Source organism: Petaurus breviceps, unplaced genomic scaffold (genome assembly GCF_028583685.1).
Source record: "Petaurus breviceps papuanus isolate PSGF00001 unplaced genomic scaffold, PetGlider_PUasm1.0 90977, whole genome shotgun sequence".
Classification (NCBI taxonomy): domain Eukaryota; kingdom Metazoa; phylum Chordata; class Mammalia; order Diprotodontia; family Petauridae; genus Petaurus; species Petaurus breviceps.
The window spans coordinates 59,967,301-59,989,965 of NW_027187391.1; the positions used below are offsets into that span (position 1 = coordinate 59,967,301).

The window sequence follows — 22,665 nt, forward strand, 5'->3', positions numbered from 1 at the left end:
TCTCTCTCTCTCTCTCTCTCTCTCTCTCTCTCTCTCTCTCTCCCTCTAACTTCCCCTCTCTCCCTCTATCTTCTCTCTTTCTTTCTCTCTCTCTCCATCCCCCTCCCATTCTCTCCCTCCTTCTCCTCCCTCTCTTCCCATCCCTCTCCCCTTCCCTTCCTTCCTCCCTCTCTCCATATGAGGAAACTGAGACCCAAGAATATTAAGTGATTTGTCCAAAGTCATACAGGTAATAAGCATCAGAATTAGAATTTGTACCCAGGTTCTTTGAGTGCATAACTAAACTTTAATACTGGACCAATATGCCTCCCTTTCAAGAGCCTGCCATGTGCTATACATTCAGCTTGGCACTGTGGATACATATTCAAAAGGGAAAACATTTAAGGAAAAATACATAGGAGAGGCCCATATTTTAAAGAACTTCTTATATTTTACAACCAACAAAGACTTTAATTTTTTTTAAGTGCTTGAGGTTTGTGCCAACTATGATTCTTTCATAGGAAGGTAATTTTTCAATATAGCTTATAAAACAAAGTATTGTTACTCAATGGAGTCAACTTTGTATTATCCAGTCTACGGATTTTCAAGATCATGTTTTCTATTCTTCCCCAATCCTTCTGTTTACCTGTAGAGCAATTCATTATTTCTTATATCTTTTTTTCTAGCAGTTATCCAAAGTGTAAATCAAGACAGGCAACGTTACATTTTGAGATGTGGTATCCCTACAATCACTAATTAAATTCAACAAACATTTATTAATATCTACTATATGTGGTACTGTGCTAAGTATTAGAGGAGATAGAGAATGTAGATGAGACAGAGTCCCTGCCTCCAACAATTTAGTAAATGGATATGAAATCTATAAAAACAATGATAGTACCTAAGCTCATAAGAACAATGTGAGATTTAAGTGTAGAAAGATCATTCCTTATCTGGAGAGATCAAGGGGGGCTTCCTGGAGAGCTTTTGAGATAGCCTTTACAGGAGAGGTAAGAATTCAACAGGTTGGAAGAGGACATTCTAAGCATAGGGAACAGTATGTATGTAATGGAAATGCAAATTTAAAGATCTTCCCTGCCCTTAGGCTAAAGTGCACCTGGAGCCTGGGGTGGGAGGCTTATTTTTCAGTAGATACTTTTTGATTGGCCAGTGGGTCAAATAAGGTTGTTACATTCTCTGAGCCAGGAGAAGGCTATATAAGCCCTGATGTGTAGCTTTGTTTTGGAGGCTCACTTTGCGAAGTGTTCTGTGATTTGATCTGGATTCTGGGAAGCCGGTTGAGAGCCCCACCTTGGCTTTGAAATACCCAGATGTTGAAACCCAGATGTTGATTTGGTATGGAGTTGGACAGTTTGGAAATCTGTCTACATGATCTGTTTCTGTTTGTATACATTGAAGTTCGGGGTGCTGACCTTTTTCCCCTGAACTAGGTAAACAATACATATTTGACTGATTAAAGTAAGCTTGTTAACCCATTTTGAGTTGCTTTCCTTTGTCAAAGCAGATCCAAGAACCTGTGCTGGCAGCCACCCTGGGGACGCTGGGGTGCTTGCTGCTACAATGTACTATTTTTTGGAGGAAGGAAAGCATGCAGTGGGGATAGACAAGAGAAATGACAAACTAGTTCAGAAATGACAAGAGCCCGTGTAAAAAGAGTATGAATAAGATGGAAAATTAAGGCAATGTAAGACCATGGAGAGTTATGCAAATAACTATGATATAACATGTGCACAAATAATTGTAACAAATGGGAATGTGAGGTACATTTAAAGAGGAGGTGAGGGCAAAGTGCAAAAAGAAATTTGAAGATGGAAATACCGTTTTTAATTTGAATCAAAGAGGGCTTAGATGTGGTGGCACCTGATATGCATCTTGAAAGAAGGGAGGAATTTCAACAAATGGAGATGGGAGATGAGAGTCCATTTGTCAACAGAAGAGAAAGTGTAGACAAAGGCAAAGAGGCAGGAGAGAAAAGATTAAGGATGGAGAATGGTGGGTCCCTTTTGATGTGAATAAGCTAAGATCTTTGGAACAGCCTATAGATACATGAAGCAAGATGGCATAGTAAAAATCTAGAAACCAAAGGAGGTGTATTGCAATTGGCCTGAGTTTAGGGTTTTCTTTCAATGCCAGGAAGTCCCAGGTCATTTGCTACTGGATTCTTCACTGCCAATCCTTTCCCTAGTTTTCTTGGATTCCCTAATAACCAAATACCTACTATAAATCCCCTTTGGAGAGAAGATAGTCAATTTTTCTTAACTTGTTTCCCCACTCACTCATCCCCTGCCTTTTACATACTCTCCCAAAATAGTACACCACCTTCTTGTGTGTTATAAAAGGACACTGACTACATAGGAGAAAAATAGAGGTGGGATACAAGCTATAAAAGTTTTTAGTTTGTAATATGAACCCTAAGTACTAGCCACTGGATGCCAGGTATCACTCTTTCCTGGGTACATCTTTTTTTTTTTGCCCAATTTCTTTTTCTGTGACAGATTTTTTATCCTTGATTATAACACAATTTCAACTTTTTTTCTATGAACTTAGTTGTCAAGGCTCTTGGGTGTCCTGAAATCTGCTTCTCAAACCCTCAGGAATAGGTGGGAAAGTTAATAACTTGGTACCTCCTAATGTACCTTAGAGAGGAAACCTTAGAAATGCTTTATTCCCTGCAATTCTAGGACTAATCTGGACCTCAGAGACCATCTAGTTCAACCCTCTCATTTTACAGATGAGGAGAGGTACCACTTTTCATAGTATACTTCACCTTTGAAGTATTGGCTATGGACTTGGGTATCAGAGAATAGTTTCATTTATCTGATTTGGGGGTTTCCTCCTACCCCCATAGACAACCAGATAACTGAAATTGTTTTCTGATCCTGTGCCCCATTTTGCACCCTTCTATTTCTCCTCATCAGATGAGCGGACATGCACATCTTAGAGCTAATGGGACCTAAATACTTTCATTTGCTTTTAACTACTAGCTTCAAACATTTCACAGACTCAGGGTGCTTTGTTATGGTTCAAGCTTGAATCTCTTACCTCTGATGGTGGGTCTTGTATACTACATTAAAAAACATAATTATAAATAAAAATCCACAATTATAGCAATATTGGTATATTTCCCCATTCCTTTCCCACTATAGTCAGACAGCATTATATTATCCCCAGGTAAGTTTCAGGATTTGATTCAATCTAGGACTCACTGGGAACAAAAGCAAATGCCTATGATGGAAATGTTTCCTAGAGTTTCACTGAAGGTACGTTTAACATAAATTAGCTCTTTTGTTTTAATCAGGATAATAAAATAATTTTTAAATTTCTGTGTTGTGACTACTAGTATGACTAGTGAAAAGTCACTCTACTTCTGTAGGCCTCAGTTTTCTCATTTGTAAAATAAAGGAGTTGGGTTAGATGTTCTCTTAGGTCACCTTTCCAGGTATAAATCTGTGATCCTATGGAACAGAGGATTTCTAAGACCTCTTCTTACTACCAAATTGTATGATTCCGTAATATTTCATGTCACATGAGTAAGGATTGTCTATAAACTTCCCTCTTCCTTTCCTATTTGAAGATGATGCTATCAATACATCAGTGGGATGTTTTCAGAATTGTTTTTTTTTCCAATATGGGGCTGGTTTTGTGGTGATCTCTCTGTAGTTTTTAGTGTCTGCTATAACCAATAATATATATGGGTTATTCCCGAGGATTTAGGGTCTTTGGAATATGTTGAAACTTAATGGATCATGTTAGCATAAAACCTATAATCTCAATTACACTGACAATATACTCATTAGCTGAATAACCCACAATGTGCCTGGCACTCCGTCTGATCATGATTATTGGTTTCTGTGAATCAGAATGAAATAAAAACTTTACTGAGGGCCACAGAAGACTATGTGATTAGAGAAAACCGCAGACCACAGAACATCAGAGTTAGAAGGGATCGTGGAGATTGTCGTTGCTGTTGTTTTTTTCATTTCCCTCCTTTTGCCGATGAGGAAGTGTGGTGTAGAGAAGTAAAATACGTTGTCCAAGGTTTTATAGCTATTAAGTGGAAGACCTCAGACCTAGGTCTGCTGACTCCAGATTCAGTGCTTTGCAATACACCATATGTATGTGTCTCATATCCTTATTTATAGGCTGTGCTACGCTAACCTACATATATTATTTCCCAGGATTTAGGGCCTTTGGAGTGTATTGAAACTTAGTGGACTTAACTTGTTGATGGGGGGGGGGGGGGCGGTGGTGACATTTTCAGTCCTGTAATTTAGCAAGATCACTGTGATAGCTGGGAGAAGACAAACTGGAGTGGAGAGAGACTTGAGTCAGGGAGACCAGCTAGCGGGATATAGAAATAGTCCAGGTGTGGGAGCACGCATTAATGTAGTGGTGGTATCAGAAGAGAGAAGAGGAAGTATAGGAGAGATGTGATGAAGGTAAAATCAATAGGACATGGAAATATAGTAGATATGAGGAGTGAGAGAGAATGAGAAGGATATCTAGATATTGAGCCTGCATGACTGGGAAGATGGTGATCCATTCAACCACAGTAGGGAAGTTTGGAAGAGGGAAGGACCTGGAGAGGGAAGATAATGAATTCCATTTTAGAGCTGTTGAGTTTAAGATATCTATAGGATGTCCATTTGAGATGTCTAATAGGCAGTTGGAGATGCGAGACGAGAAATTAGGACTAGGTAAGTAAATTTGAGAAAGAGCACCACATAAAGATAATAATTTACTTAGCTCTTTGGAACCACATAAAGCAAATATATTATCCTGGAGGGAGAAGAGGAGGGCTCAGAAAAGGGTGGTGTGAGATATCTACAGAGAAAAAAAGACTAAGAAGAATTGAACAGAGAATTTGGAGACCCAATAGAGAGTAGTAGTAGAGTAGAAAGAAGAGAGTATTGAGGAAAAGAGGGTGATTAATATTGTCAGAGGCCTCAGAGAGGTCAAGAAGGATGAGGAGGAAGGAAAGGCCATTAGATTAAGAAATCACTAGTAATCTAGCCTGATGTGCTCTCTCCTTTATTTAAATAAACTTAATACTTTGTACCTTTAATTTCACTTTCATGGCTTCCACATTATACCTTGTATTATAATTATTTCTGTATAAATTGATGCTCCTTTCTGATATGGAAAAATATGTTCATAAAAAGGGGCAAAAGGGGCAGCTGGGTGGTGCAGCGAATAGAGCACCGGCCCTGGAGTCAGGAGGACCTGAGTTCAAATCTGGCCTCAGACACAACATAAAAAACTAGCTGTGTGACCTTGGGCAAGTCACTTAATCCCAATTGTCCTACCTTCCCCTCTCCAAAAAGAAAAAAAAAGAGTGAAAAAAAGGGACAGAAAACAGCCTACAGAGACAAAGGCAGAGATACACAGGCAAAGATAACCCAAGTATACTGCTTTCCAACCTCTAATTTTCATAATTGATATGAAGTCTTTGGAATTGATAGCTTATAGGGGTGGGGAACCTGTGGTCTCAAGATCCCATGTGGCCCTATATGTCCTCAAGTGTGGCCCTTTTACTGAATCCAAACTTCACAGAGCAGATTCTGTTCTACCCCTAGCAGAGTCTCTAATATCTACTTTACCCTAAATTGGTAACTATGGGATAAAATATATTACATAGTTGTGACTCAGCTGGCAGAAATGTGGATTTTGGTTTCTCACCACAACAAAGAAATGAGCCATTTCATACAGGAGACTCTGTTTTAGAAAAGTAGGTTTGGTCAAGGCCAGACCTTTGAGTAGGTCATAAAAGATCTCTCAACTGGGTCTGAGAAGGACCTTCAGAATCAAGACTATAAGTGACCTCTGTTCCAGTTTGGGAATGGCCTTAAAGTTTATATTTCTGGAATGACTGGAGGGAAAGAAATGTACCACCTGCTGTTAGCTGCCAGACTGATGTTAGGGCTCAAAGAAGAATTGAACTTGGAATGGAGCTGAGCAGAACTAAATTTAGGCTTCAGAGATGTCTGATTGGAACCTTATTTATGACATTATGAGGCAGCAAGATGTCCCACAGGACATTGAGCCAGGAAGAATTGAGTTCAGATATGGCCTTCTATTTTTCCTAGTTGTGTGACCCTGGGGCAAATCATTTAACTTCTGTCTGTCCCTGTTTCCTCATCTGTAATATGTGAATAATAATAGCACCTCCCTTCCAGGATTATTGTGAAGATAAAATGAGATAATAAGTGTGAAAATCTTTGCAAACTTTAAAGTACTACATAACTGCAACCTTTTATTAATATCAGCCCCCCCAAAATGACCAATGAAAGAAATAAAAACCTTCAGCTTAAGTTAATTTTCCTATATAGCTTAGGTCAATTTAAAATTTTAGTGGTTATCGTCACTTCACTAATAAGAAAATAATACAAATCCAGTTTTCTCAATGGTTTGGAGACATGTAGTAGCTTAGATCATATTGAGTTGTGTTATGTTAAGGCAAAGTCCGGTACATACAGACATATCATGTTAGTTGATTTGCTTTAGGTGGTTCTAAAGAGCTAAATTTACATGTCCTTCCAAGTATGAGAAAAATCAAACAAAAATGAATTTCTTTAAGAGCTGATTTTTTTTAAAGAACAGATTTTGCTGATGTATACTATAGTTAATTGCAGAAACAGGAAAGTATAATAGGGAGGTCACTGAATGTAATTTGCATACTTCATTACCATTATGACCTTGGGCAAGTAATTTAACTTCTCTGGGTCTCAATTTCTTCTTATGTTAAATGAAAACATTGGGCAAGAGGACCCTTAAGAAGGTTCTCTTCCAACTCATAATTTACAATCTCAATTCCTACACATTATATAAATACTTCTTTTAGGAAGCTTGGTCTAGAGCAGTGATCCTCAATTTTGGCTCTCAGAACCTCTTTATAGTCTTACAAATTATTGAGGACCTTAAAGAGGTTTTGTTTATGTGGTTGATATCTATTGATATTTATCAATAATTGATATTATTGATATTAGAAATTAAAAATGTCTTGGAATTATTACTAAAATAGTTTTTACCTTCTAGGCCCCCTCAAGGGGTCTGTGGACTCCCAAAGATTCCCAAGCCCATACTTCAAGAACTTCTGGTCTAGAAATTTGGTGCTGTTAGGAACACTTCCTCTGGATCCAGGAGGCTTGGTCCTAGAGTTCCTGTGCTTTTATGCTTTTATAGGTAGTCTTTGGTCGCTCCATCATTGCCACATCCTACTGTGATGAGAGCTACTACCTAGCTCTCATCCTTCAGCTTCTGGTGCAGTCTAGGAATTCCTTCCTGGAATTCTGCTGCCATCTTTAAGGCCATGTGGTTTATTTCCTCCTGTCCTGGGCCTTAATGTTCCTACTCTCATGGGGCCATGTGGCTCTCCAGAGCAGCCTTATAGGTTTGGGACTTGAGTCCTGTTCCTATGTGTAGTTCTTCTATCAGTTTTTCTTAGCTCTTGTCCTCTCCCTCTGTGTCTATTTCTCACTGCCCTTATAGAGCCTAAACCTCAGGGCATAGTTCAGGGTTAAGACTAGACATGGCTCAGTCATCCTTTAATGTGTTGTAATATTGAAATTTCCCCTTCCAGTGCTAAAAGTACTCATGAATGGGTGGCAATGAGGACACAAGATAATGCCTAGGTTCAAATTCCCAACACATACACACATACATGCACACACGCACGTACACACACACACACACACACACACACACACACACACACTCACCAAACCAGTAACGGGCATTTACAATTTGTCAAAAACTCTGAATCTGACAACCTGAGTTAAACAAGCTTGTTAGGAAAAATTTTCAGCCAGTTAAATAAGAGAAATAAATGCAATTTCACATATAATCACATAATTCTTCCCTGATAACACAGTCAGGTCTAACTGCATAATATATTGGGTTTCGTGTATTTTGACATTGATGTGTGTTCTGGAGGCGACTGGTTTATGACCATCTTCTTCAAATTCAGGAAACAAGCTGATGAGAAATGCTCGTCCATGTTTTATTCTTACTACTGAGATAAGGGCCTGTCAACATTTCCTCTTTCCCCTCTGGTTTTAAAAGCTGCACAAAGTTGTGTTTTTTCCCCCTCTGACTAGAAATATGTTTGAGATATATGTCTGTATATCGAAATGTCTCAAGTTTTGACCATTAAAATATAATGTTAGCTTTGAAAATAAAACTGATAACATTTAGAAAACTTCATGATTTAGTGAACTGATACTGATCCAAAGTCAAGAAAGAGGCTGTATCATCCTTGTCTATGATCAGATGTTATAGGGGTATTTTATTCTTAGCACAGGTTCATGGGTTCATAGATCTAGAACTCAGAGATCATTTAATCTAGGGATTCTTAAGCTGGATTCCATAACATTATGCATGTATGTATATATACATACATACATACATGTATATAATTGTATAGACAAATTATATGTATATATACCCATATGTTAGTAATGGCATTTCAATGTAATTGGTTTTCTTTATAACCCAGTGTATTTTACTTTATGTATTTAAAAATGTTATTCTGAGAAAGTGTTCATAGGTTTCATCAAACTACAAAAGAGGTGAAGAACCCTGGTCTATTCTAATCTCTTCATTTTACAGATAATGAAGGAGGCCTGTGGAGTTTCAATGACTTGCCTAAGGCCCCACTGGTAGTAAATCTCAGAGGGGGGATTTAAATCTGTCTTCACTGACATCAGTGTTAGCAGTCTTTCTATTATATCATATTATCTCCTCCTAGATAGAGACGTTATGAACATGAAAAATGAGATTGAAACTAGGATCTCTGAATACCAAGTTGGTTTTTTGTCCATTCTACTACATTACCTTGCCCCTCTCCCCCAAGACTGGGACATTATGAACACCTTTTCCACGAGCTATAAGTAGAGAGGCAATGGTTATTCTGACCTTTACCTTCTGCAAAGGCCTTATGATGCCTCAGGACAGGGGGAAAAGATATAGGGATGATTCTTTGTCTTTTAGGAGACTTTATTAAGTTTCCCAAAATAATGGGGAATATCTCTTTCCAGCCTCTATTGAACTGAATTACATAGGGACATTTTAGGGGTGGGGTGGAATGGGAGTGGGGGAAAAGGGACAGTTTGCTTCTGGTGCCTCCTCCAAGGTTGGTAAAGATGTAGGGGAAAAGGGCAATATTGGAATCCTCTTATCACACTCTCCTATGAGGTTGGGGACAATTCAACCAAGGGCCAAAATGAAGGATCTTGGGCAGGGGTGAGGAACCTGCAGCCTTGAGTCCACATGTGGCATTCTAGGTCATTGGGAGAAGCCTTCTGACTGAGTCCAAGTTTTACAGACCAAAATCTTTTATCAAGGTGTTTTGTTCTGTGAAGTTTGTATTCAGTCAAAGGACTTCTCTTCAGAATCTAGAGGGCTACATGTGGCCTTGAGGCCATAGGTTCACCACTCTTCAGGGGGTTGGGGGGGGGGAGGGGACTGTGGTCCTACATCACCTCTGGAATTCTCACCTGCATCCTAATTTCTGCTTTGACCTTCTCCATATAGACTGTGCTTGTTTGGGTGCATCCCAGGTCACCCCTCACAATAGTAAGGGACATCCCTTAAAGTCGTAAGTGACAAAATGAATATATTATCAGAATCCCACCCAAGTACTTAGGTAACATCCAAGTGCAACATTAATCATGTTTGGCAGGAACATATACATAACAAAACTGACTCTGGAAGAAGTAATACTGTCTGCTGAGAACACTTCAGATAAAGCATGAGGTAAGGACAGTCTACTGACATGAGGTCATCTATAGAAAGCAATAGTCCTTTGTATCAACTGATGCAAAGTGAAATGATCAGAACCAGGAAAACACTGTACACAGTAACAACAACATTGTGTGATGACAAACAATGAATGACTTAGCTCTTCTCGGTAACATGATGATCCAAAACAATGACAAAGGACTTATGATGGAAAATGCTATCCACATCTAGATAAAGAACTGATGGACTGTATGCACATTGAAGCATACTTATTTAACTTTATTTTTTTTGTGTTTTTTTCCTTTTGGTCTGTTTTTTTTTCACAGCTGACTAATATAGGAATTTGTTTTGCATGATTGCACATTATATAACATATCAAATTGCTTACAATTTTAGGAAGAGGGAGGAGATGAAGGGAGGGAGAAAAATTTGTAATTCAAAATATTGTAAAAATGAATGCTAAAAATTGTCTTTACATATAATTGGGGAAAATATTATTAAAAAAGAAAGCAATAGTCTTGTCTTGGGCTGGATAATAACGTTTTTCTGAATTTTCAATGTGACATTTGACATCTGACTAAAAATCCACCCACTATCTTCCACTCCAGAGAAGCAATGTTGTGTAGTGGATAGAATGTTGGATTTGTAGTCAGGAAGTCACTGGTTAGAATCCCTTCTCACTTAATAGCTATATAACCATACGGGCATGTCACTAAACCTCTCAAATCCTTGGTTTTCTGATCTGTCAAATAGGCATAATAATAACACTGACTTTGCAACATAGTTATAATGATCAAATGTAAATTCTTCAAACCTAAAATTGATATATAAACATGAGTTATTTTTATTAAATATGATCCTGGAGGATTAGTGGGATAGGAAGACCTTCCCTGTCAATTAATAGGCCTATATGACCACATATGTCCCCTTTTCCCTTGGAACAGGAGCTGTGTTCCCAGGACTAAAGCTACATGGGTATTTCAATCACAGATGTCTTGCTGCTTTGAACTTCAGCTCAGTTCACAGCTGTGACACATCCCATGCTAAAGTCACATAGAACTATAGCATAGAGCCAACCAGGCTCTGGGCCATGAAGATTTTCTTTTTTTTCTTTTTTTTTTTAAGCAATCGGGGCTAAGTAACTTGCTCAAGGTTACACGGCCAGTTATTTCTGGGTGTGGTGCTAAGTATCTGAGCCCAGATTTGATCCCCAGGTCATCCCGACACTGGAGCCAGTGCTCTTACTCGCTGAGCCACCTGGCCATGAGGATTTTCACACCTTTCCAATTAAGTGCTGAGGCACACAGATTTTCAAGCTTCTAAGGGCTAAGCCAATCAGATGTCGAGTCTTTGCTAGAAAAACCACATATATTCAGGGAGATATATATTGAGGGCAAGGAGAGGAACTAGAGGAAGGAGTAACTTGCTTGCAGGGAGGTTTGCTTGCAGGGAGGTTTGTTTGCAGGGAGGCTTGACAGAAAGAATGCTTAAGATATCAGTGCTGACTGAATTGCTGATCTGTACAAATACTTTTGTTATTTGTAAATTTTGCCTTCTGGTATCTCAATGGTGATGTTTCAAATAAATGTGTTGGTTTGGTCTTGAATGAAGAGAGCTTATTATATTTTGTGATCCAACCCTGGAAATACATATGTATATTCATAGCAGCTGCTATGAATATCACATTGGCGTTACAGTTGCTTTGGTCTCAAGCATAGAAAGCATCAAACTTTAGAACTGGAGGAAACCTTGAAGGTCATCTAGTCCAAGTCCTTTATCTTTTAGTTGAGTACAACGAGACTCAGAGAATGAAGTGATTGTATATGGTCACAAACCTGGTAAGAGAAACATGGAGCACTTAACCCAGAGAGAATTTTCTTTAGGAAAGAAAGAAGCAGCCAAAAAAATGTATTTTATAATTTGTTAATAATTTCAAGTAGATAGATTGAAAAATATTTAACTGCAAGGCTATATTAGTAATTCAAATTAAGTTTTGCATGCTCTTTTATAGATAACCTCGAGCTTTATAATCAGTGACCTATTTAAAAGCAGCTTTTAAAGTAGCAATGAAAAACTTGGAAGAAAATGAAACTTTTTTTTTTTTACTTAGTCAAAGTTGGACATCAGTTTATTGACCCACTTAAGAGCAAACTATGTTTATGACCACTTTGACCACTCTGCTCCATTTATTTTCCCACAGCTCTCCTTTAGCTTAGCCTAGTTTTCTCAAGAAGTAATTTTTTTTAATGGTCTCTCCCTCCTCCAATAAAACTTAGTCTTCTTTAGTACAAGTTCTCATAGAGATATGAAATATCTGTCATAAAAATAAGGCTAGTGGTCTGTTTTAATGAGGTATTGGGAAGAAAGCAATCTAAACATGGCCTTTATTTAGTTAACATGTGGAATACAGCTTTATTTACCTTCGTGTTTTAGACTTAGTTCATAAAATATTGATTAGCCACCCAGTATGTGTGCTAGGTTCCAAGGAATTTTGGTTCTTTGTGTCTCTTCTAGGAATCAGCTCTACACTGATTGTTAGATCATGAACCCCTTGAAGGTGGGGTCCATCTTTTACCTTTCGGGATATCCCCAGCATTTTGCTTAGTACCTGGCACATAGTAGGTCCTTAATAAATGTTTATTGATTGTCAGTATTATGTAATATTGACTTAAGATTTCAATATTTACTAGTTAATCATCTAGACTTAAGGAAATGATGGAGAAAATGTTAATCTCTGTACCTCAGTTTCTTTACCTATAAAATGAAGAGGTTGGAATCAGAAGTGTACTTTTAAATGTTTAACAACCAGCTCTCCAGAAAAAAATGTATTCACGGCACACTTTTAAGTATAATCTAAATTAACATTTTCTCCATCATTTCAAGTCTATGCAATCGACAACAGCAAAAATCAAGCCTAGATTTTTAGTTTTTTACTGATTCCTGACATGCAAATAATATTCATGCTGAAAATTTAACAATTAGCTCCTAGTTTGAACTGGCTCCAGTACCCCCATTAAAATGATCTCTAAAGCTCCTTCCAGTCGTGGTTCCTTTATAGTAGGACCTCATTCCTCATACATAGTACCAACTACCTCTTATTTTAACAAAAGAAAAATTATCTAAGAGATGTAAATAATAGCATTAATATCTGTTTGCTTTGGTTATAATCATCACTAAAGTGTCTAGAAAAAAAATTTCCCAGGGATGCATCTGGATTTCATTTTTCAATCACTCTTAGCTGTGCCAGATCTCAAACTGTATCATAAAGTGGTAATCATTACTACAATTTGGTGCTGTCTAAGAAACAAGAGTGGTGGATCAATGGAATAGATTAGGGACACAATATACAGTAGTAACTGACCATAGACAACTAGTGTTTGATGAACCCAAAGTCCCAAGCCTTAGGGACAAGAATTACTATGTGACAAAAATTGCTGGAATACTAGAAAACAGTATGACAGAAACTAGGTATATGCCTACATTCTCATGCCATATACTAAGATAAGGTAAAAATGGGTACTTGATTTGACATAAAGGGTGATAACATAAGCAAATTAGGGGAGCACATCAGATCTATGAAGAAGGGAAGGATTTATGACCAAACAAAAAATAGAGAGCATTAAAAGATATAAAATTGACAATTTTGATTATTTTAAATTAAACAGATTTTGTACAAACAAAATCAATACAACCAAGTTTACTTGGAAAAGCAGAAAGTTGGGGAAAATTTTTTTTATAACACTTGTCTCTAATAAAGGCCTTATTTCTCAAATATTTGGATAATGGAGTCAAATTTATAAGAATATAAGTCATTACCTAATCGTTAAAATGTCAAAGGATATGAACAGGCAGTTTTCAGATGAAGAAATCAAAGCGATCTATTGTCATATGGAAAAAAATGCTCTAAATCACTCCTGATGAGAGAAATGCAAATTAAAACAACTCTGAGGTACCTACTCATACCTCTCAGATTGACTAATATGACAGAAAGTAAAATGATAAATGTTGGAGGAAATGTGGGGGAAATGGGACACTAGTGTATTATTGACGGGTTTGTGAACTGATTTAGCTATTCTGGAGAGGAGCAATTTGGAACTATGCCCAAAGGATTATAAAATTGTGCATATGCTTTGATTCAACAATACCACTATTAGTTCTGTATCCCAAAGAGACTGAAGAAAAAGGAAAAGCACACATATTTACAGAAATATTTATAGTAGCTCTTTTTGTAGTGAGAAAGAATTGGAAATTGAAGGGATGTCATCAGTTGGGGAATGGCTGAACATGTGGTATATGATTGTAATGGAGTACTATTGTGCTATAAGAAATGATAAGCATATGGATTTCAGAAAAACCTGAAAAGACTGATGAGAACTGATACAAAGTGAAATGAGTACAACCAGGAAGACAATGTACATAGTAATAGCAATACTGAATGATGATCTCCTGTGAATAATTTAGCTAGTCTCAGCAACACAATAATCTAAGACAATTCCTTAAGACAAATACTTAGGGTGAAACATGCTATCAACCTCTAGAGAAAGAACTAATAAGAGTCTGAATGCAGATTGAAGTATACAATTTTGCCACTTTATTTTTATGGGGTTTTTTGGTCTGTGTTTTCTTTCACAACATGATTAATATAAAAATATGTTTTCCATGATTGCACATGTATAACCTAATCAAATTGTTACTCTCTCAGGGAGTGGGGAGAAGAAGGAGAAAGGGAGAGAATTTGGAACTCAAAATTTTTAAAAATGAACGTTAAAAGTTGTTTTTACATATAATTGGGAAAAATATAATATTATTCAAAGAATATCAAAATAATTTTGATGCAATGCCATTTGGTGCATATAGATTCAGTATTGATATTAATCCAGTGTCTGTGGTACTGTTTAGTAAAATTTTAATTATGTCTATTTTTGCTTTTGCTTTGATCATGATTACTATTCCTCCCTATGGTGATTCATCAAATCGTTCTCATACTTGAGTAGAATATGATAAAAATTTTCTACAATAAGCCATGTAATTTTATCTAAATAGTTGCTTGCCTTTATGAAGTTGAAGGTAAATACTATATTTATGAAAGGTTAAAGTTTGGATTATTTTGTAATGATGGAAGAATATAAGAGAAAGTCAAACTGACCTATGCCCACTGACTGACTCTGACATTCCAAATCTTACCTCTGTCTCTTTTCCTAGGGTACCCCTGAAACCTGGAATGTACTCCATTCTCCTCACTTCTGGCTCTGAGACTGATTTCAAGACTAAAGTTCGGGGGTCATATCCTGTAGGATCTCTTATATGACCCTGGAGTTGTTCGTTCCCTCTTTTCTCTTCTAATTAATCTCTGTGTGCTTATCTATTTATGTATTACACCCTCAGTAGAATATAAAGCAACTTACACAATGCCTTTCACACAGTAGGCATTTAATAAATGCTTGTTGGATTGAATTTGATTGGAAGGAATGGAAAAAATAGGTAATTAGAATAAGTAGAAATTAATCTTTGTCTAAATTAAAACTAGACTTAATTTAGCCAGTATGACAATAGTTAGGACACAGGAATTTTATTTAAAATATAAGGTATATGATTGAATCTGATCAAGAATGTTTTGGAGGGGGGGATGAGGTAAGAGAATCTTGTAGGAAATAAAGAATGTAGAGCTAGCTGTTAAGGTTTCTTTGGAAGGAAAGCTTTGTCGACATTACTGTGATTAAGATATGACTTGCCTCCTGACCACAGGAACACAGAAAAATTACTGTAGTCATCAGTACCAGCATGAAAGTTCATGACTTGGTGACTAATCATCAGAAGACCCAGTGATGTCCAGATTTTCTTAGTTTGCTGATTTTTTCCAATGGATACAAAGGCAGTAGTCCTAGCTGATAGAGGACAAATTTAAGATTAAACCACGTGGGTAGAGAATTTTGTTTCCCCTTTGGTTGTTCAGTCATTTATGACTCTTTGTGATCCCATTTGGGTTTCCTTGGCAAAGATATGGAATGGTTTGCCTCTCCTTCCCTAGCTCATTTTACAGATGAGGAAACTGAGTCAAACAGGTTTAAGTGACTTGTCTAGGGTCATACAGCTAGTAAGTATCTAAGACCAGATTTAAAGACACAAAGATTAGTCTTCTGACTCCAGTCCAGGCATTCTATCCACTGTGCTAACTAGCTGCTCTTTCTTCTTTGGTACTGTAGTTACAATGCAAATGCAAATGGTGAAGATAATTTTGATGTTGATTATATGATGGGGAAACTTGGGAACATGAAGGCTAGATAGTCTCCGAGGGTCCTTCTAGTTCTAAAGTTCTGAATCTAAAAGGCCTTCCTATAAAATATAACTCATGACCTTTTTTGGTATGTAAAAAATTTAACAGAATGTGTGGGCAGAAAGGAATTTCTCAAAGAATTTCTAATGTAATGGTCAAGTTGAGTTTAAAATGAATTAGTCAGGTCAGCATAGTGAGAATTAAGCCCTCTAAGATAAGAGGCTGTTCTTTCATTTAGCATGCTGGTCTTCTCTCTTTGGTGAATTCAAAACCTCTTATTGCTCACAGAGATGCAAGTCTGATATGGGCTGATTAGGAGTGAAGATTACACTTAGGTTGATTTATATTATTTTTAAATGTAGGCAAATAGCTATTGGCAAAGGGATGGAAGAGATCTAAAGGTTTGACCTGAAATTCACACCACTGATCTTAGCATAGGACTCATATATGTCCATCTTCTTTACTGAGATTCTGTTCCAAAGTAAGCTGGGCTGAATAATTGCCAGTCATTAAGATTACGTCTGTCAAAATTTGGTACTGTACTACAAAAAAGATGACATCTGTATGCAAAGTGAAATTGAATTCACTTTTTTTTGCTTGATGGGCTCACAGGTTGACCTAGATATCTTTAAATTCCATTTTAAATTGAGTTCTCTTCATTGTATCTCTAATCTCAATTATTTCCTCTATTTGTTCATATCCAATACTTATATTAGGGCTATAGCATATTTATTTCAGTAACTTTTTTATTTTTCTGACTTCTCTAGATTCCTCCAATAACAATTAAAAACTTGCCTTCTATAAGAAATCTTTTTGGTTTTGCCTTATTATTAATGCCTTTTAGAGGCATGTCATGCTGGTAAACAGGGGTGGACAGTGGGATAGGAAGATCTCCCCTGTCAATTAATAGGCCTATATGACCACATGTGTCCCCTTTTCCCTTGGAACAGGAGCTGTGTTCCCAGGACTAAAGGTACACAGGAAAAAAAAAAGTGTACTCATGACAGTTTTAAATTTAATAGTGTTATTAACATCTCCTTCACTTTTGTTAAATCTAGACACCCAAATAATAAATCAAGTTCTGATTTATAGTGTTTGCTGGTTTCCAAGGTATAAAATGCTTACACTGAAAATTTAACAATCAGTGGGTTTTGAGCTGGCTCCTGCACCCACTTGGGTTGGATTATCTCCAATTCATTCCTACTGTACCTAGTTTGTACAGAGCTATTTATGTGTTGTTTCCCCCATCAAATAGTGAGTTTCTTGAGGGCAGGACTGTTTTTGTCTTGCCTTGTATCTTCACTACTTAGCACAGTGCTTAGTCCATAGTAAGCACCTAACAAATGCCAACTGACTTGATTTGACTGTCGCTCAATTTCTTATCAGTCTTCCTTCTGATATCAAAAAGCATCTCTTTAAAAAATTTTCTCCAGAGACAACAACAACATTAATGGATTCAAAACAACTGATCTGAGCTGTAAAGGAAGCATGTCTGAAAATGTAGTTGCTTAAGCACATCCTGAAAACAAAAGAAAGAAAACTTTTTCTTCTCTAGTTGATATTGACCCTCTGGCTAAAAAATTCAATCATATCCATGGTCATCTGCCCTTTAATCCTTTGACCTTTGTTCTGGTTCCTTCCTTCCTTCCTTCCTTCCTTCCTTCCTTCCTTCCTCCCTCCCTTCCTTCCTTCTTTCCTTCCTTCCTTCCTCCCTTCCTTCTTTCCTCCCCCCCTCCCTCCCTTCCTCCCTCTTTTCTTCCTTCCCTCCCTCCCTTCCTTCCTTCCTTCCTTCCTTCCTTCCTCCCTCCCTTCCTTCCTTCCTTCCTTCCTTCCTTCCTTCCTTCCTTCCTTCCTTCCTTCCTTCCTTCCTTCCTTCCTTCCTTTTTTTCTTTCCTTCCATCCTTTCATTGTTTCCCCCCTCTTCCCTCTCTTCATTTTCAACAAAGTATGACATAGTGGAAAGAGCAAAATACTTCGAGGTATGAATGACTAGCTAAGTTCAGTTCGTGTCTCTGTTGTTTATTAGCCATGTGAACTTAGACAAATTATTTCACTTCCCTTGGCCTTGATTTCATCAACTGTAGAATGAAGGGATCAGTATACATGATTTCTGGTGTCCATGTTAACCTAGTATAATTGTGCATACTTTTCAAATCAATCCTGAACATTCTTTTCTCTCTCAAAGAACATCTGAATCAATAAGGATTCAGACCATGATGGAATTACTCCTTTTGGCTTCTTAGAGATCTTGGCCTCAACCCCATGTCTTTTGTTTATTTGGTAAATTCACCTAGCAGGGGAATGGACTTGGAGGTTCACTAAATTAGCAACATGTCTTTAGACAAAGTTCGATTGAAGTGCAAGTTAACAATTTTGAAAAGATTTGAGGTATATTGGCTAGAAAAACAAATTCCTTCTTTGAATCTTAGCAAAATCCATTTAGGATTGTATATTTATTTAGAGTTTGAAAGGACCTTAAAGACCCTTTAGTCTGATATTTTACAGATGAAACTGGGGTTTAGAGAGGTTAAATGTCATGTCCAGAATCAGAGGTAGGCAGGATTTGAACTCAGGTTCTCCAACTCCAAAGCCAGAACTATTTTTGATTATGTCATTCTGTCTGTTCTTTTATTGTATTTGTAGTATATCAGAAGTCTGGTGAGTAAGTAAATGAACGAAAAAGCATTTTATTAAGTGTTTACTATGTACCAAATAGGACAGCTAGGTGGCACAGTGGGTACTGGGCTTAAAGTCAGAAAGACCTGGGTTCAAATTTGACCTGACACTAACTGTGTCACCCTGGGTAAGTCACTTAACCCTGTTTGCCTCAGTTTCCTCATCTGTAAAATGAGCTGGAGAAGAAAATGGCAAACCACTCTAGTACCTTTGCCAAGAAAGTCCAAAATGTGGTCAACAAAGAGTTGAATGTGACTGAAACAATTGAAAAAAAAAACACCAAATATTGTGGAGATGCAAATAGAAAAATCAAGACAGTATCTTCTCACGGATCTGATACTCTATATGGAGATGACACATATTAGAGAGTTAACCGTATTGTGAATAGGAAATTCTGAAAGTCCTAAGAGTATAGTAACAGGTATCAGGCAGTCCAGAGAGCAAGTATAAGAATTAAGAGAAACATTGGGAAAAAGAAAGAGAAAGTAAGGGGGAAAAAAAACATCTAAAGCACTGAAATGAAAGCTGATTTAAATGACGTCTGACTCTGACATTCCAATGTGGAACAAAGCATTTGGCTCTTATCTCCCCAAAGAAATAATATTCCATAGGTTTAGAATGATTGAAAATAACCATTACTCTGTTCAAATGCTACTGAGCAGACTCTTGATGCTGTATTAGAAAGTTAACCTACTATCTTAACATCCCCCCTGCAAATTGTCGCCTTGCCACAGTGTTGGCAGAGTTATAAAGTAAGGTGGCAGAAATGTCAGTGATATGATGTTACATTAAGAAACCAATATCTTGCTCCTGCCTAAGCTTTAACAGCTCCAGAATTGGCAGCCAAAGATTTTTTTTAAGTGGGAATAAATAGAACGGGGAAAGCAAACAGACATCCAAGTTTTTCCTCTCAATCAAGGGATTTGGGTTTTAGCTTTAGGCATATGTCATAACAAATATGTTACAAGTTATTTTGCTTGATACATATACTTATAATATTTATGTAGTCAGTTGCTTTCTATGTACTTGGCTATGGAGGAAATGCCAGTGTTTGAAAAGGACATAGCTGGGTATATGAAATCATACCTCAAATAACTCTTGTTATTTATGGCAAATCCACATTTTATTAATGCTTGTCCTGTGTTCCCACACTTTAGAAGCACAAATAGATGTAGCTATATTTGGCCTTAACATGGATCATAGACACAAAAGAGATATATGATTCGAAGAGTGCAGGAGGAAACTGAAACATGTGTGGTGTGGATCTTTTCACACATCTTTATTTTATTCTTTGCTTCAAGAATCATCATTCTAGGGGTAGCTTGTCTATATGGGCTATGGGACATCAGATCACAGAGCCTCTCTGGGAATAGAACTCAAGGTTTCTAACAGTTTCATTATTTTGAGTTACTGAGTACTAAATAACTTTTTCTTCAAGATAGGACACAGTTTTTTAGTTGAAACCGAGTGTCTTCAGAGAGTACTATGCACTTTCTAAAAGAGCCCTGAAGGATACAACTAAAATAGTAAACATTATAGTATATACAAGACATCACGTTAGGTTATGAGGATACAAATATAACAATGAAGTGATTCCTGCCTCTAAGGTACTTCATTTTGACTGGATGCAGAATTCATTCATTCAGTAAAATGAAATTAAAGAGAAACCCAAAATCCCTGTGTTTTTCAGACAGTGATATCATATTCCAGAATGTTAGGACCACTTCAGGAATTCAGGAGACAACTGTAAAGCATCATTGGTAAGCTATGTTGTCTCACTCAAAGAATCACCTGAAGAGGTCTCTTTTGAGCACACCAAATGCCAGCAAACAGCTATTGGTTGCAACATCTTATTACACTTACTTTTGTAATAGAAAACTTCAGATTTACAGTTACTCAACCAGTCAGAGCTTTGGCTAAAGTGGCCTCTGGAAAGCTTGTGAAGATCTCTGGTACTTTAAACAACATTTATGCAATTCAGGTACCCCACAAACAAGATAGGAAAGAATTGACCGAAAGACTCACATTTGATGCATGCTGCTTCTCCCTGTGACTTACAGAAGGATGAAAGACTAGGAATATATTATATACCATGATTTTTTCCCCTCTTTTCAACAAATACATACATTGAATCCAAAAGAAGCAGAACAGGCTGCCAGGGATGTTTGAGGGTATCCTCCGACTTCAGTTCTGTGGGAGAAACATAAGCGTCAGTTTGTTTTCTCTAGGTCTTGTGACATGCAAAGAATTGACTCCCACTCTGCTGTCGAACAACCACTCCCTGCCAAAATATATTTACACATTTTAGATAGCGAATCCCCTGTAGGACATTCCTAAAGGAGAATTCAAACTGAAGGATAGATTGAAATTTTTGGCTGAGAACCACCCATATCCACCCACACCTATACACCCACACCCACACCCACATACACATGCTTGGCATACAATGTAAGGGCAGTGAGGTGGAGCTATGAATAAAGCGCCGGTCTGGAGTCAGGAGGACCCGAGTTCAAACCTGGCCTCAGATTCTTGACACTTATATATATGTATATATGTGTGTATATATATATATATATATATATATATATATATATATGCTGTGTGACCTTGGGCAAGTCACTTAACCCCAAATGCCTTGCCTCCTCCCCCCCAAAAAAATAAATGCACGAATAGATAGATAGATAAATGTAGCATGGACTGGACTAAACCTTGAGCCTTTTTTCCAGTCTAATGTTCTTTAAAAAATAATTACTTGTTGGTTACATAATGGAAATAACTGACTGGAAAACTCTGGTCATCATGATGGAATCCTAATAAAGCTGCCCCCAGCCCCAATATTCCAACATCATTATAGGCCCTGTCCCACTGAACAGCTCCAAAAGGAACACATGTATCTAATAGCAAAACAAAACAAAAGAAAGAATTGTGAGAAGATGGTGGAGTAGGTCAGAAAATTCCAAGCTCTCAAGATTTCCTCCCACAAAAGAGTTGAAATAGCAGCTCATGGAAAACATAAGAGTGGTAAAAACAAATAGGAGCAGGGCAGAACAGGGGTCTTCTTGGGACAATTGTAAAAGATCCGAAGAAAAATCCCAGGATAATGTTTGGTCCCAGTGAAGAGTAAACACCTCCAGGGTAGGGTCTGCTTAAAGAACAAGTTGCAAGCCCTGGGGTTAGCTGGGTTAGGAGACTGCCTCAGCTCTAGCCAAAGGAACTTTAACCCCCAGGACAGTAAGGGGAGTTTGGCATCTGAGCTAAGAAAGATTGAGGGAACCTCTGCTGACAAGGAAAACCAGATCCACCTGTGCTGGAGAGAAGTAGCAGGGGAAAGAAGGACACTCCTGGTGAGCTAAGAGGCAGTGGGGTGGGGGCACTTAGAGGAGTCTGGGGCCTTGGTTTCAGTTCCAGGCCAGAGGGGAGAACTGAAGGAGGATCTGAGATCAGAGGTACCATCCTCCCCTACCCCAGGAGTAGGAGTGATTACAAAAATGAAACCATTACAAATTAAAAAAAAAAAAACCTCACAGGCAAAGGAGAAAGAATTCAACCATAAAGAGTTACTATGAGCAAAGAGAAGATTGGAGTTCATCTTCAGAGGAGGATACTGAAGCAAAGGAACCCTCTTCTACCCCAAAGGTTAACCTCAGATGGTCACCTGTCCAAAAAGAATTTATAGAAGAACTTAAAAAAGTCTTTAAAAATCAAATGAGATAGATTGAGGAAAAACTAAAAAAGAAAAAGAAAAAAAAAAAGAACAATCCAAGGAAAACAAGATGACTATGAAAAAAAATTACCAATTAGAAAAGGACATCCAGAATCTTAAGGAAGGAAAACAACTCCTTGGAAATCAGAATTGGGTAAAGGAAAGCCAGTGAAGTTATAAGAGATCAAGAAATAATAAATATCCATTTATTATTGTTATTTTGATTGATATCAAAATATCAATCAATAAATATCAACATAAATATCAAGAAATA

At 37.4% G+C, this 22,665-nt stretch overlaps 1 protein-coding gene across 3 annotated transcripts in view; it reads right to left on the minus strand.

Annotated features, from left to right (window-relative positions):
• The window catches only part of FHL5 (four and a half LIM domains 5), a 79,726-nt gene extending 58,730 nt beyond the window's left edge, over positions 1 to 20,996 (minus strand). Inside the window, exon 1 of one of the 3 annotated variants that reach the window (XM_069077206.1) lies at positions 20,815 to 20,996. Coding sequence is in view for 1 of the 3 variants with exons in the window: in XM_069077203.1 (XP_068933304.1) it covers positions 20,714 to 20,724 (11 nt within the window). In the remaining 2 variants the exon portion in view is untranslated. Of the gene's footprint in view, positions 1 to 20,713 lie in introns of all 3 variants that reach the window. The other 2 variants (XM_069077204.1, XM_069077203.1) reach the window with 2 other exon arrangements.
• Positions 20,997 to 22,665: the final 1,669 nt, after the last annotated feature.